This window comes from Crotalus tigris, unplaced genomic scaffold (assembly GCF_016545835.1).
Source record: "Crotalus tigris isolate CLP2741 ecotype Arizona unplaced genomic scaffold, ASM1654583v1 scf7180000024467.898045, whole genome shotgun sequence".
NCBI lineage: Eukaryota > Metazoa > Chordata > Lepidosauria > Squamata > Viperidae > Crotalus > Crotalus tigris.
In genome coordinates, this window is record NW_024100638.1 from 123,473 (window position 1) to 139,857 (window position 16,385).

General features: G+C 35.6%; 1 protein-coding gene and 1 long non-coding RNA gene across 2 annotated transcripts in view; one reads left to right on the forward strand and one right to left on the reverse strand.

Annotated features, from left to right (window-relative positions):
• Positions 1–32: 32 nt before the first annotated feature.
• On the reverse strand, positions 33–3,041 carry LOC120303387. The gene is made up of 2 exons (XR_005555439.1): positions 2,904–3,041; positions 33–671 (listed from the first exon to the last, which is right to left on the reverse strand). It is a non-coding gene; the product is annotated as an uncharacterized LOC120303387 (long non-coding RNA).
• The window catches only part of NUP133 (nucleoporin 133), a 28,737-nt gene continuing 14,725 nt past the window's right edge, over positions 2,374–16,385 (forward strand). The window contains exons 1-12 of the mRNA XM_039332866.1: positions 2,374–3,065; positions 6,360–6,478; positions 7,383–7,486; positions 8,497–8,604; positions 9,819–9,950; positions 10,114–10,284; positions 11,616–11,771; positions 11,852–11,922; positions 12,625–12,772; positions 13,413–13,557; positions 14,704–14,861; positions 15,031–15,122. Coding sequence (XP_039188800.1) covers positions 2,884–3,065; positions 6,360–6,478; positions 7,383–7,486; positions 8,497–8,604; positions 9,819–9,950; positions 10,114–10,284; positions 11,616–11,771; positions 11,852–11,922; positions 12,625–12,772; positions 13,413–13,557; positions 14,704–14,861; positions 15,031–15,122 — 1,586 coding nt within the window. The 5' untranslated portion in view covers positions 2,374–2,883. The remainder of the gene's footprint in view (positions 3,066–6,359; positions 6,479–7,382; positions 7,487–8,496; positions 8,605–9,818; positions 9,951–10,113; positions 10,285–11,615; positions 11,772–11,851; positions 11,923–12,624; positions 12,773–13,412; positions 13,558–14,703; positions 14,862–15,030; positions 15,123–16,385) is intronic.

Below are 16,385 nucleotides of genomic sequence, written 5' to 3' on the forward strand. Positions count from 1 at the left end.
GCAAAAGCATATCTCTTAAATACACATATTCCGTTGATGTAATTGATATTTTATTATGCTATACGTCAAGTTATATCATGTTATTATACAACTGTTATTGAGACAGATAATATGAATTATATTGATTTTCCAATGTTTCAGAAATGGTGAGGGTTGTCCAATGTTTGGGAATGAAATCCAAAGTTCAGTTTTGCCCTTTACATCCAAAGACTGTTGAATGATGATCAAGAAAACTGAGGTTTCAGAGTGCATGTACAAAACATTCCAATTGTTAATTAAGTATTCACACAGTTTATTACACTCACATTCCCCCCCCCCTTAGCCTAACTAGCCATATGAGCTGGATTTGTACAATATACTTGATCATAATATGTTGCTGTTCTTTATTTCCTAATTCTGTGGAGCATGTGGACATAGCCCCCCCCCCCCAAAAAAAAGTGCATTACAGCAGAGGTTCCCAATCTTTTGGGCACCAGGGACCGGTGCCATGGAGAAAGGTTTTTCCGCAGACCAGAGGGGGTGTGGTTTTGCATATGGCCTGTATCCTGTGGATGGAGCTTTGCTTATTTGTGCGGACTGGTTGCTGGCATGCTGCAGGCCAGTGTCGATTCACGGACCAGGGGTTGAGGACCCCTGCAGTGCCCACTTCTGATGTAGTGAGGTTATTTGGTCTATTAAAAAATAATTTACAGAGCAGTTATCTTCCAGCCAAATTAATAAGGCAGTCAACAAGTTTTAGAGCACTCTTCAACTAAATGTTACATTAAACAATTAAGAGTTTGCATCATGGTTGAAAACTCGCATTGTAGGCCATACCATAATTTTGGAAATGTTGAAAACATCTCCAGATTTTTAAAAAAATGTTTGACTCACAATCTCAGCCCACACATTTTAAAATTATAATTTTGATTTACAAGTCAGTTTCTTGCATCTACACAGTGTAAACATGCTGTGCAAAAGTATCTGCAGGATTTAGATGCATCAAACCATAAGCTCCACCCTCTTTATATGTGAACACAGTAAAAAGAGCTAGAGCTTGCAGCATGATGCTGTTCTTGCCAATTATCTCCACAGGCACCTCTTATATTGTGGAAACATTCTTTTCCTATCATAATCCCATATTTTATTCTGGAGTAACCTTTTTGGAGCTCAGGCACACACCCTCCTTATAGTCCTTTAGGAAGTTACTGAAAAGTGATAGCATTTCCTTAATTTTATTTATTGAATATTTTAAGTTATTACAATTTTCTTTTAATTTTATTGTTATTTATGTAATTGTTTTATGTGAATGCTTTAACCGTCATTCTTTGTAAGCTGCCAAGAGTCAATCACAGTAGGATACAAGTCAAACCAATCAATAACTATGCCTTCATCTTGGGCAAGTTTTAAGTTGTTTTCAGTTAACTGCCACTTGTTCACTTGACAGCATTGAATAAGTAGTAGTTACAACTGGTCGTCCTTCTCACCAACATAGCATTCCCCATCATACGATTGTGATCCAGGTATCTGGCAACCAGCCTACATTTCCAACTATAGCAGCATCCCACAAGCATATAATTGTTATTTGCAACTTTTCCTGCCAATTTCCCACAAGCGGAGTCAATGGGGAAGCTGTCAGGAAGTCAGAGGTTGTAATTAGGCAGTCTATTAACCAGGGATTGCTGGAATTGCCGTTGCTCACTGTCACATCATGCTTTACAACTGCATTGCTTAATTCTGGTCCCTATTACTATTGTTAACTATGGACTACCTGTAGTAAAGTAGCTTACTTATTCCAGCATTTATTTAAAAGCAGGAATCAAAGTCTTGGGCAACTGAAGGATGAATGACAAAATATTCTTCATCTCTCTTCAAACTTACGTCATGATGCTTGCATGCAGATACTTAAGGGGTGGAATTTACAGCAGGAATATCAGGATAGATTTCATCATTTTGATATAAGATCCATTAGCTGTAGATTGCTGATGAAGTATCTAATGTCTTTTTGAACTTTTGTCTAGCTGGTAATCATAAGAGAAAGTGGCTGGGAAACGAAGTAATAAGGATCCAACCAGGACATAAGACTTTATGCCATTATCTACATCAGCAGCAACACACCTTTGGCTTTCCCAAACAACTGTCTGCGTGACTGTAGAAATGGGTCAAATAAAAGAATACATACAGGTTGTCCTCAATTTATGACCACAATGGAGCCCAAAATTCCTGTTGCTAAGTGTGACATTTGTTACGTGAATTTTGCCCCATTTTATGACCTTTATTGCTACAGTTGTTAAGTGAATCACTGCAGCTTTTACTTGCACAGTTAAGTGAATCTGGCTTCCTCCATTGACTTTGCTTGTCAGAAGTTCGCAAAAGGTGATCGCATGACTCTGGGAGACCCTGCAACCCTCATAAATACAAGTGAGTTGTCAAGTATCTGGATTTTCATCCTGTGACCACGGGGATGCTGCAACGTTATTAAATGTGGAAAAAGGTCATGTCACTTTTTTCAGTGCTGTTGTAAGTTTGAACAGTCACTAAATGAACTGTTGTAAACCGAGGACTATCTTATTGGGAGGTTCAAGTTGGGCTTCTAGCAATCGTCCGTGGGTCCAATGAAGAACGGAGGAAATACAGAGATACATTATCATAACGCCAGGGAGAGCTCGTCACCTGGAAACTATACACACACATACAAAAAAAAAAAGAGAACTTCCCGCTTTTCTGGGTCGATTGGACCAAGCCAGGGAGGACGGAAAAACTTCAGCCAATCCCGCTCTTGGAGGAAATATGACGTCATTTAAATGCGCTAGTTTTGCTTTACGAGAAAAGAGCAACGAGACTTGAAAGGGTTGGGAATTTTTTTTTTTATAACGGCCCCTCGGTTTTCGTACCGAGGCGACAATGTTTCTTTCCACTCCTACCTCGCCTCACACTCCAGGCGGCGGCGGCGGCGGCGGTGGCTCGGCCCGAAGAAACCTCCGCCCCGGAGGTAAGAAGAGCCAAATGCCGGTAACCCCGTCCGTCTCTTCCCCAGCCTTCTTCTCGCCAGCAACGAGGAGACACCTCGGTTCCCTCTCTGCGCGGTGAGTACTCTGCCCCGCCTATCGGTGGGTGGAGCCTAACTGCCCCCCCCCTCCACGCGATTGATGCAAAGATTTGCAAAGGGAGTCCGGAGAGGAAGGTGGGGTGCTTGTTTTCGGGCACAACAAGTGCTGCTTTAATAGCAAAAGAGCAAATAATATGTATTGCGGTGTGTGTGTGTGTGGGGGGGGGTAATCGCAATTACTGGGGTCGTCCCAGTTGAGGCGGGAATACGAAGGCGTTTTCAAGGAAGTTCGCTCCCCTGAAAATTATGTATGGCCCCTTCAAATGCACTGCTGCTTTCAGAATAAAGGAAGGATTGAAGATTTTCTTCTATGCTGCAATCTGTTATTCATGAGTTGGGTGGCACTCTTTAAGCTGCCACTCACGTAACCAAAAAAAAAAAAAAAAATTAGTCGCATTTTTATTTCTCCAATGCTGGATACTCCTTGTCAAATGGTTAATAAAAATATACCTTTTATTTCTTGTATTTAAAAAGCACTGTAAAGAAAACGTACCCAAGAGAGGGGATAAGAGTTAAAGTTATTCTGTTGATCAGTTTTGATCATGTGAACAATTCTCATATTTGTATTTCTAGTCCATAGTGAAACACAACTTCTGTCAAGTTCTGATTTTCAAGCTTCTACAATGATACATTAAATGTTTCTCAATGCTGGCTGTGGAATTCTGGGAGTTGAAGTCCACATGCCTTAAAATTGTCAAGGTTGAGAAACACTGCGACCAATTATTTAATATTATTAAATAAAGCATTCAGTATAAAGACCACTATTTTTATGTGCTAAAACCAAAATACTTTTTATTTCAGAATACTTTTGGTCCGGCTGACCCTTTTTTCAGATTTTCTTTATACTGAGTATACCTATGATTTTATTTATTTTCATTTTTAGTTTATTGTATGACAGCTTCTGAATACAATAAATGTGTTGAAAAGCTAATAGATATTGTGTGTTTCTGTGTCCCATTTCCTGTTCTACTGCATTGGTTAAAAAACATTTAAAGCCTTGAATTAATATTCCCAGTTAGATCAGGATTAGATAAGCCCATGGTTTGACTTGAGGTAAAACAATTTAAAAATTGTTTAATTTGAATTGGTGTTGAGCTTAGGCTCAATGACATTGAAAAAGATTCAGAAGTGAAATCTGTTTTACACAGAGCAAATTATAGTAGTGTTTGTTAATGTTGAAATACTATGCTTAATTTTGCATTTAGGTTATTTTATTTAATAGAATATAGATAGAAAATTCTATAGTGAAAAACAAAAAGTAATTGGAAGTAAAAAAAAGAGTTATAATGATACTTTCTGACTTAACTTCCTTTCTTCCTACATAATCACTTGCAAATTTTCCAACATTGCACTCATATTAATCTTGATTATTAACCATGCTGATTTTTCAACAATGAAGTGGGGAAGTATGCTTTGGCAGTGATCAAGCCAGTTACATTTTCAAGTATATGTGACCCTTGCTTTGTTTGTGATTAACAACACTCCCTGACTTTAAGCTTTGCCTAATCTTTCTTCTCAACTTGATTATAAATATTTCAGTGTTTATCAACAGCTTGGGAATGTGAATAGACAAGAGTAATACTCAGTTTCTAAGAGAAAAACAAGGAAAAACAAAGTCAAATTGCTTTTGAAAAAGCACCAAAGAGAAATGTTTTTGTTAACTATAAGAAAGGTGAAGGAAAATTAATAGAAATGAAATAAAATATTAAAAGCAAGTGTCTTTGTATGACTTGATAAAAGCACAATCTATAGGCAGTCCTCAATTTATGACCACAATGAGGACCGGAATCTTAGTTACTGAGCAAAGCGGTCATTAAGCAAGACACCGTGTGACTGATTTGCTCAATAGCTGCAATCCCAGCACTTCTGGTGGCAGTTGTAAGCGATCTTGCAGGATGTTAAGTGGACGGAGCCATAGGTAGGAGCGCAGGGGTACCTCAGGGAGGTGAGGAGCCTTGGGAGGTTCAGCACAGGCTGTACATGAGGTGGTGTAAGGCTTCAGCCTCTGTCCCAGCCAAGCCCTGCAATGCAACAATTGGAGGCAGTACTAAGGCTGAGTCTGAAGTAGGGGCTTGGGGCCTTCAGCAGTCCCAACCAACTGCCATTGCTCCCAGGCCTCAGCTTCAGTCTTGGCGCTGCTGTTGCCATTGAGAAATGCCACCTCACATTGTTCTCCAAGGCATGAGCCTTGAAGAATGGTGTGATTGCACCTGCCATCCAGCACACCCTAGGATTTGCTATGCACCACTCACCTTCAACTGAGAGGCAGCCTATTGAAGACAGCTCCTGGTCATGCCAGAACTTTTTTTCCGAAGCCACTTCATGCCATTTCCCCAAGCCTCTCATAACTGGGAAAATGGACTAATGAAGGACTGCACAGTTTGTAGAATGAGGCTTCCGAAGGAGTATGAGAACAGACTGCATTCTCACAGTGCTTCAGAAGCCTCGTTTTCCAACTCATGCGAAGTTTGGGGAATGTGGCTTCTGAAGAATGCCAAGCTCCCAGATTTTGATCACGTGACCTGCAGCAGCCATGATGTCAATTCCATTCAGTATCATTGTAATTTTGAATGGCCAGTGAATAAATGGTTATAAGTCGAGGACTACCTGTTGTTGAAGGAAAAGTCTTCATCATGGTTCAGTCCAAGCCGGGAATAAACAACATGGCGACTGCTTTAGAAAGAAGGTTGCAGTTTATTAAGAGGAGAGCCAGACAGAAAGATGGCTCTGGAAGAAAAGAGAGTGAGCACCTTCTTGAGCCTTTTGTTTGGAGTTGTTTCTGTGGCATGAACTTTGACCTGAGTCTGAGTGTGACTTTCTGGTATTCTGATGGTGGTGGGTTAATCCTATTATGTCCCAAAGGTCAAGCCTGCTTCCCTGGGGCTGTGGCTGATGACTCTTAGATTTTTGGTGTGAGGGATTGTTGATTCTAGGAATCTTTCTTCCTAATCCCAGTTTCCTGATTTCAGTCTTTCTGACAAGATTATCACATCTGCAATTCTGCAGACTTGGTTTCTGTTTGGGACAGAGAGACTTGGGGCCTGGGTTGGTTTCTGCTTTTAAAATCCTTTAGGAAAATATATTCTGCCTTTTAAATATTTCCAAAATTATTTGTTTCTCTGGGAGGGGAAGGCTGACTTCCCACACTGTATTCAATTTGTTTTGACTTCAACTGTTGGATAGCTGAAGAATTCATGCAATGATGAAAGTAACAAAACTTAAATCAATGCTATTAATTTCATTATTAAATCATTCATTTTTTTCTGCTTAGGTGTACACCTACAAAAGTTGTACATCATCCAACAGGAAGTGAAACCATCAATTATGATGTAAAAAAGTTTGGTTCACCTTTGCCAGTAAAAGTTGTAGAGGCTTTGAGAATGGCTGATGGTAAGTTTTTTTTTAATTTGATCATACAAATAAATGATAATTCTGTAATGGAAAAATAGAATTTAGAATATTAAATAGCATGATTTTTGCTAGTATCTGTAAATTAGCAAGACAGCAATGTTGCTGTTTAAGGATTTATAAAATCAAAATTATTCACACTGTCCTGAGTGGTTTGCATTTCCTCTTGAAGCAAAAATACTTGGCTTGGAAACCATAACTCATTATTATTATCTGAGGCTCAGATAATTCTGTATTTGGAAGTATCTTTCATCAGCTGTGCTTAATTATTTCTAGCAACTGAGACGTTTCAACAGTTACAGTTAGGACTCGGGTTACAACAGCAATTGAAATTTCCATTGCTAAGGGATGTAGTCAGAATCATTTACAACAGCAATTGGGACTGGAATTTCAGTCATATGGCGATGGCCATCCTGGTAGTCCCAGTGTTGTAATCGTGAGCCAGGCATCCAAGCAACCCAATGGTTACCCTGTAACCTGTAGCTGCAACTTCGCGGACTGCTTGTAAATCCCCCTCGTTCACTGCCATTGTAATTTTGAAGGGTCACTGAATAAGTGGTCATAACCTGAGGACTAACTGTATGAAATAGAATGAAGTTATTTTGTGAAGTTGACCACATATATTAGTTTTACGAGAGTGTTACTGGTTGTCAGTTTTTCCCTGCTCTTAACATTACTCATTATCAAAAACCTATATGACTTGGGTGTCTAATGAAATTCTTTTTTCCCTATTAATTTGTTTACTAATTTGGGCCTTCCTCAGAGAAGGAAACCAAGCCTGGATTTTATTTATATATATGTGTGTGTGTGTGTGTGTGTGTGTGTGTGTGTGTGTGTGTATGTATATGTATATGTAATTTATTTTGGAAACTATTATTTATTATAGCTGAGGACGATTTGAGTGTGCTGCTAGATGAAAGTGGATGGGCTTGGCTAGTCCATAAAGACAGACTAATTATTTGGAAGATTGGTCAATCATCAGTTGCTAAGGTAAAGTAATAGCAAAATTAAATGTATTTAAGCAGGTTTATAATGATGTACATGTTCAAAATAAAAATGTAGGCAAATAAACTGCCTCAAATCAGCAGCATTTTTCTGGACTCTTCTGAACTTGGAATACATTTATACTACATCCTTTCTGTAACATTTAGCCTTTATATTAATAAGGAAAGTTCCTCAGGTTCCTTTGTTCCTCAGTGTTCTGTTTTTCCCTCCTAGAATAAGGCAATATGAAAATTTTAAGAGTGTATCATACAATTGGCACATTTAGGGATGGAATGGAAACAAACTACATCATTCTACAAATAATAATTTTATATTGGATATTTGATCATAACTCTTCCAATAAGTTGATATTTGAGGTAGTAAATTTTCATTAACTTGTGCATTATAAAAGAAATTATACAAGTTTAACTATTTTTGTTGAAAAAAAAGCTTTTTTGATTCTAGTAGGTTTCCAAATAAGTATGCTTAGATTGCAATCAGCATCACTGAGTTTGGAAAAAACATTCTGCTTGTAATATTTTTTTAAAAAGGGAAATAATTAAAAAAAAGTCTTGAAAAAGTCAAACAAGAAAGATCCATATTTAGTTGTTAGCATCCACTGACAACAAATAAACATTTCTCATCCAAAAAATTTCTGTATTTATAGATTTATTTGTAGTGCTAGGCAGATGATACATCAAATTATTCTCTATCCATTGTTGTTGGGGGGGGGTTGCATATGGTTCACATGATTTAAAAAATTAAGTTTTAATGCTGCAGTTCTTTGACACTTAATACATGTTTTTTAAACATTGAACTCAGTTTAGAATACATTATCTTTTTTTTAAGATGCATGAGAACATATTTGTCAGCTTTTTAAGGAAAAAATAACTTAAGAGTTAGCCATAGAAATCCAAATCCAAACTTTTATTTTATTCAAAGCATGAAACATTATAGCTGACTAATATAAATGCAGAATACTAAATTAAAGTATATTAATACTTTTTGTGTTACAGTGTTCTATGTGCAAAGAACTTCAATTGCCACCCAGTGATTATATTTGGACTGCATATCTAGTAGCAGTATGCTGTCTTAATGTTTCTAGTGAAGCATCTTCTCTACAGGTTAGAAACATTTAAATATCTTTTGAGGACATCATTATACATTCAATTTATGACATTTTCATGATCCAGTTGGAAATTATACTTGCTGTACAGTCAGTATACCACACAATTGTTTGGTCTTTAGACATGATTTTAAATAAAAGGCTGGGAAATTTCTGTGTTCAATATAACAACCTAAATATAAAAAATAAGCTTTAATGACTGTTGATTTATTGCATTAAGTACTGTTCAACATTCTTCCTTGTATGGTAATGTTGTAATTGAAAACAGATAATTGTATCAATACACATTTACTGAAATCTGAGGCAATTGTTTGCAGGGCAGGAATGTTTGTCTAATATATATTCACTGAATTAAGGCAATTTGCTAATTATAAGTGCTGAAGTCACTTCGATATAATTTTAATTGTTTTAGAAGTGTTCACTACCCAGTGTCACTTGGTTGAGATGACAGCTATGGAAATCAAATATATTTATTAAACTTAGATGCTGTCTATCTTGCTATATATAAATAAAAAATGTCAGCGATTCAGAGCACTATTTTTGAGAATTAAAACAGTCATTCTGTTACGTTATTTGTGGTGCTCTAAAAACTATGTCCTAGGATGAATATTAAAACATTTTTATTCTAAGATGCAAATGAGATATTAAGAAAAAGCTTAAGAAAAAATTCAGTCCATACTAATCTTCTGCTTCAACAATCATTCTACTTTCCTTTTTTCTTTAAATTTGTCTTGTTTTTATTCTATAAAAATATTTAATAAAAACTAAAAATATTATTCCACTTTGACTGGTTAAATCACTAAATAAAAAAAAAATCTATCTGATCTCCTAGGAAGGCAGGGGGCATTCTAGCTAATTACTGAAATCAGTTTTGCTCATTTTCACTGACTTTTTTCATAGAGAAAAACTCAGTTGATTTATTGTCTCTGTAAAGTAGTTGTAGTTTGTAATGCATCTAAAATCTCTATTTCTACATTTAGAAAAAACATTTAGGCTCAGTGGAGGATAATATACTGTAAAATCTCTCTTAGGAGACACCACAACACAGATATAAATTTATACTGACAAGTTTATAATTCTCAGCAGACAGAAATTTATTTCTTCTTACATTATGCTACAACAGACCTAGATCTTTAGACTCTAGACTAATGTGAACCCTAAATAATTAATAGAATTAACATGTATGTATATATATATTTTTATATTTGCAAGTCCCTTGTGGTAATGGCTGCCACTCGCGAAGGAACAATTCGTTACTGGCCCAGCCTTGCGCACGAAAGTTCTTATACTGAGACGAATATGGATTTCGGTGGTGCTCTTTATAATTATCTTACAGCTGTAAAGGTACATTAAGGATGCTTCGTGGCAATTTAGTAAATGCTATTTTTTCCATTATATATAAAATGAAATAGAATTATAATTTTGAAGTTGGTTTTAGCAAGTCTATTTTTTTAAAAAAAAGTGTTAATACAGTTTTTCCAAAAAGCTGAACTGAACTTTCTTTTAGGGCGGAAGCTTTATTTTATCCTCAGCAAGGAGTCAGTTTATCCGACTTACACCTGATAATAATGGCAAGATTTATCAACATGGTTTATCTCAAGGACAAGGCATGTTTTCTGGAATAGGTAGAAAAGTTTCTTCACTGTTTGGGATTCTCTCACCTAGTAATGATGAAGAAGTAAGTTTTAAAAATAAGTAAAATTAAAGTTTGCTTTTTTTGGACTAATCCAAGTTGTATGGGTTTGTTTACAGATGTGAGAGGTGGGAAGTGGGAAATCTTGGGAAGCAAACCTTCCATGAACAATCCTCATCCCTTCTCCCTCTTCTTGAAGGCACCAGGGCAATAATAAGGGATAGTTTTTCAGATTAGGAAGCTTAAGGATGGGAATGTAACATTTTTTCTCCGAAAGACCTCTCACTTCTAATTCCAATTTAAAAAGTCCAGGAGCTAAGGCTAGAATCAGAAAAAAGGTACAAAGATGCCTACTTCTACTAATTCTGGTGATGTCACAGTATTATCGGTTGAGAAGCTGAGTTGTGAGCCTAATTTTTCAAATGATATAGCAATAGCACTTAGACACATATACCACTTCATAAGTGCTTTATAGCATATTGCCCCCAACAGTCAGGGTCCTCATCTTGCTGACTTCAGAAGGATGGAAGGTTGAGTCAACCTTGAGCCGATCAGGATCGAACTTCTGGCAGTCAGCAGAATTAGCCTACAATACTGTATTGTAACTCCTGCGCTACCATAGCTCTTACAGAAATATGGAATGCTTCACAAATTTGCGTGTCCTCTATTTCTGCTCTAGAGTATTTAGGAGATTCAGATTGTGATCATTGAGCAAGGCGGTCACATGGGTGTCTTCCTTAATGATTGCAATGATTTACCAAAATTCCAGGTTCAACAGTCCACCTTCAACTGTCTGTTCTTCTCTCTTCTATGAGATATTGGGAGGTAGACAGCTGTCAGAATCTGAACTGGTCACTTGTTGGTGTTTTTGAAATCAGTCTCTAAGTTCAGTGGTTTTATAGTTTTATTTAAATACTAGCTTTAAAAGCATCCCAACAATATGCTGATAACATTAATGTATATGAATGTCATGAATTAAACTTTGGATTTGCTCATAGTGAGCTCTTATTTAATCTAATAGAATCGCATATACTTGCAGATTTCTTCAGAGGTAGCAATAATAATATTTGATGTAAGAAAGTTTATTGTAGAGAGAGTACTTCTGATTTTTGATACCATATTTTCCCAGTATTTGCACAGTATTTTAATACAGTTTTGATTGCTGTCTAGAATATATTGCAAGATTGATAGAATAATTTTGTGGTACTCTTATATTTGTGCTATTTTTTAATTCTATTCTTTTATAATTCTGTGCTGCATTTGTCATTTTTTTGAACTGGAGTTTAAGCTTTTCTGTTTCCTTAACTTGAATTTCCAACAGAGAACTGCAATATATTAAACACTGATATTTTATCCCTAATTTATATTTAACTCAGCTTTCTAGTGTTCTTTGGGATGAAGATGGTTCAAGATTTTATGCTGTAACCAACTCAAATCTTTATAAATGGGAAATAGAAGACAATGCAGAACGTCAATTTCTAAACTGGGATATAAACAAAGTACTTAAAGAAAATATCATGGAATCAATATGGGTAAGAAGCAGTATATGTAATATATAAAATTATATATTTGCTTTATTTCTGGCACTTTTAACAATTTGTTTTTTGTACAGGGATCAGAAAGCAATTACGGGGATATTAAAGAAGACATTAATGTACAATATTTGGATTTGCAGCAAAATTGGTAAGTTCATATATATATATATATATATATATATATATATATATATATATATATATATATATATATATATTAAACTTAATCTCCTAATCCACACAATCAGGAAAAGATAATCAAAAAAGTAATTAAAACACATAGGAATAAAGACCGTTTATATCGTTAAGCAAGAGTGAAAAAAAACCCAGTGTTCATGTGATATTTATTTATTTAAATTTATTTAAGCTGCTGGGGGACTTTGGGCCAGTCGTTCTTTCTCAGCCCATCCACCTCACAGGGTTGTTATGGGAAAAATAGGAGGAGGAAGAAATATTATATATGTATAACTCACTGCCTTAAGTTATTTATAAAGTAATACAATCAGCATAAAAAAAATCTAAATAAAATATTTTATTTATATAGCCGCCCATCTCACATGGGACTCTAGGAGGCTTACAAAAAACCCCACAAAATATGTAACAAAAAATAAAAAGGCATATTATCTGAGCTTCGTAAAATAACCATCAGCAAAGCCAAGAAGCAGATTCTATCTTAAATAAATAAAATACAATTTTAAATATAGTAAAGTGGGCTTATACACCATGTAAAAATCATAAGATAATGTTTTTAAAGTCGAGCAAAGATCTTAATATGTATATTTGAAAAATATCATTACCTGATATTTCTGAACAACTTGTAATTACGATAATTGTTTTTTCCAATGAGTAGTGATGGACTAGTTATTTTGGCTGCAGCCTGGCATCTTGGTGACAGTCCCTGCCTTGTTTACTATACTTTGATAACTGTAGAAGATAATGGTTATCCCACATCTGATAACGTGATTGTAGAAGTCACTCAATATAACCCACTTTTTCAGGTAATTAGCATTATGTTTAAATGCTTTTTTTGATGCTTCTGATTTTAAGCATGCTTATAGAATATCATTTGAAGTGATTGGTTGTGAGGGTGAAAAAACTGATTGAACTATATCCATAGAAACAAGCTATTTCACTTCCTGGGTTGTAATGTTATTTCAATAATACCTGATTTTTTAAAAAATAACATAACTAAAGATTAGTAAATATTTTAATTTACTCTATAAAAAAAGAAATTGATGCTACAAGTCTTTGGAAATTGAACTCTGGATAGTTCAATTTTGGAAATTGAAAATCCTGATTAGATATGTACTGATATATATATAAAATGACTCATGTATCAGTTTGGATTACATGTGATCTAGAAAAGGATTTATCATTAGTCTGTATTCTATACACATTAGCAAAACGTATATATGTGTAACAATAAGATTGTAGAACAATAAAGAATATAAGAATGGTGTATCATTATGAGAAACTATAGGATTGTAATTTATAACCTCTTCCTTTCCCTGCATCGAGTTTGTCAATATTTTGTATATATGTCAGGCCTATCTAGAAGATAGCATTGCTGTTCTTAGTAATGCTTCATTCCTAAATATCATAGTTATTCTTTGTAATATTTAATGCTATATTTTTCAGCCTGAAGAACCGATGTGTCATTTAATAGTCCCAGATTTTACCAGCCATTTTGCCTGTCTTTATACTGAAAATGAGGTATTTGCTTGTTCAACTGGAACAGGAAGAACCTCTTTGCCACAGGAGAAGATTATTTTCAGTGCTCAGGGTGAGAATCTTAACAAATGTAAACTGTTTAATACAAGCTAATGAAACTATTTAGTCTTTCTCCAAAACTGCAGCAAAGATTCCACTTACCATTGACTAGTGATTAAATTTGGGGGGTAAATATGAAATTTAAAAATAAAACGTTGCGTTACTGAGTGATTCTTATGGGTGTAGATTTTTCTTTTCGTAAATATGTAACTTCCATGATTCAAAATCAAAAACAGTGGAGAGGGAGACAGCCATTTACTGCTTCTAGGCTATGAACAAACAAGAGAAGCTTTGTCTTGTGCGGGGGCATCTTCAGAAACGTTCAGCTACAGATGTTGATGTTTTAGGGAATATTGTAGAAGAAGCAGTTCTTCAGTCACTCTTAAGCCATCTAGGCCAGGAGTAGGCAACCTTGGCTCTTTTATGACTTGTGGACTTCAACTCCCAGAATTCCTGAGCCAAGGTTGCCTACCCCTGATCTAGGCCTTTAAAGGTTAGTACCAGAACTTTAAAATGTGAGTTGCAATGCAAGCTTTTCAGTGCAACCATCATGTGATTCCAGTATTTGCAACAGTTAGCAGTTTAGCTGCTGCATTTTGCACCAATTGCAACTTGCAGGCAGTTTTCAAAGATGGCCATATGAATAGTACAAGTAGTCCTCATTTAATAACCCTAATTTCCATTGCTAAGGGGAGCAGTCATTAGGTGAAACATGACATAGCTGCACCAATTGTGGTAATTGTGGTAGTCTTGTTATTAAGTGAAGTCTCACATTTCGCCAGCCCTGCCTTTCACGGACTACTCATAACTGCCATTTGTTCAATGTTGCCATAACTTCAAGTGATTGTTAAAGGAGGACCATCTGTACATTACAGTATCAATTTGGGATGTAGATAAGGCAAGGATAAACTCTGACTAATTTAGCAAGGGTTGTAACTCCCATACTAACCATAATTCTGGAGACTTGTTCTTTGTCACAATCATTGTTTGAAAATCCAGTGACAGTTGAAGATCAAGGAGCCCTCAAATGCTGAGGTCTTGCTCTCTCAAGTACTACTTTCTACTTTCATTCAAGTAGAATAAATTGCCATACAAAACATATTGAACCTTGGTCAAAATGATGTTGATGATGTCTATCCTTTTTGTTTTTCTATTTTAGGAGATAAAATTTTAGGAGCAGGTTGTTCTGCTCAGCTTCCCATTTTTTTTGTTCAGAAAAGCGGACTTGTAACTATATGTTCCAAGGAAATCACTTCTTTACTTCCTGAAGACATTGAGGATTCTTTAGCCTGTTCTGTAGCTGAAACCAATGATGAGGTAATAACCAGTTGGAATCCTGAAAGAGAAGATGGGAAATAAGAAAAAGTATTGCCTGGCATTTATTTCCTATTAGAATCTTTATTGTTTTATTGAATTTTTTTTTTTTTTTTTTTTTGTAGCTGAACAATCCTTCAACTTACTTTTTTTTCCTGTTTTTCTCTTCTAGGGCATTGGTTTTGACAGCTCTTCTAGAATGGATATTGTAGCTCAAGAAGATAAAACTAAAATGCTAAAATCTTCCTTCTTACAGTTTTGCAGGTACTGAACAAACACTATATTAAATAATTAAATCATCAGTGGTATAAGAAGAGTTTTAATATTACCTTTTATTTAATTTTCTGTAAACTTAAAAAGTTAATCAGGAAATTTATTGTTTATGAGTGGTGAAAGAAAAAAAAACAAGATTTATGTTCTAACTAGAAAACCGGTGACCCTTTGAGTTATTGTTTCAAAAATATTTCCTTACTAAATAGAGAAACAGAACAATCAAGGCCAAATATCAGTGGAAGCAGGAGCAGCTTCTGACTTCCAGCTTGATCACAGCTGACCAATCTCCAGCAGCCCATGGTGGGATCTATCTACCCAGCCTCTGGAGGGCTAGGACAGGATCAGTCTACCAGATCTCCATCAGCCAAAGGAGGGCCAGTCTACCCAATCTCTAGAGGACTAGAATGGCGCTAGTTTATTGAACCTTTGGATGGCAGCACTAAAACAACTACAAATTTGTCAAATTTCAGTCCCATGGGACTATTCCTGGATTTTGGACACATTCTGTAAATTAGCCCATTTGTAGTACCTTGATTGAAAAATTGTTGCTCTATGATACATTGTTTCATCCAGTTAAAGGTTACAGACAAAAGAGTTTTAGTAGTACATAGATTGATTGCATTCTCAAAACCTTAATGTATTACATATAAAGTAATAAAGGCAAAATTCCATTTTGGGGAGATAGCCTGCATCTGTATAGGATTTCTTAGTCTTGCTACCACCATCAAACCCTTTTCTTATTTCTTCATGCCTTTGAATGAACATGACTAAGTAGAACATGAGGAAAGTACAGTATAGGATGACCCAATCACTTTCGTAACATTCAAAGAAACAAATGAACTTTTATTAAATAACTTAAAATGGATGGTAACTAGGTTCACTTGACATTACAAACTATCTGTAGTCTGTCAATTTTTTCCTTTCCTGTTACTACTTATGTTCATAACACTTGTTCTTCACAGGTAGAGATTTTCCTAAGGTAGGACTCTTGAGCATCCTTCAGATTCCTCCTTCCACTCACACCATCCAAATTCTCTCTTCAATTTCTTTTCTTTCTTGACTATTCAGGGAGATATTCTGCCTTGTTAGGCTTTTATTGGCAACTCCATGAGTCAATTATCACATTCTTTCCTCCTAGCCCAAGTTTAGCCTCATATAAACAAGATATGTCTGAGCATTGAGGATGACGCTTTAGAGCTTTATTTTACAGAATAATTTAATGTTATTCCATATATTTACAAGATATGTTCCATA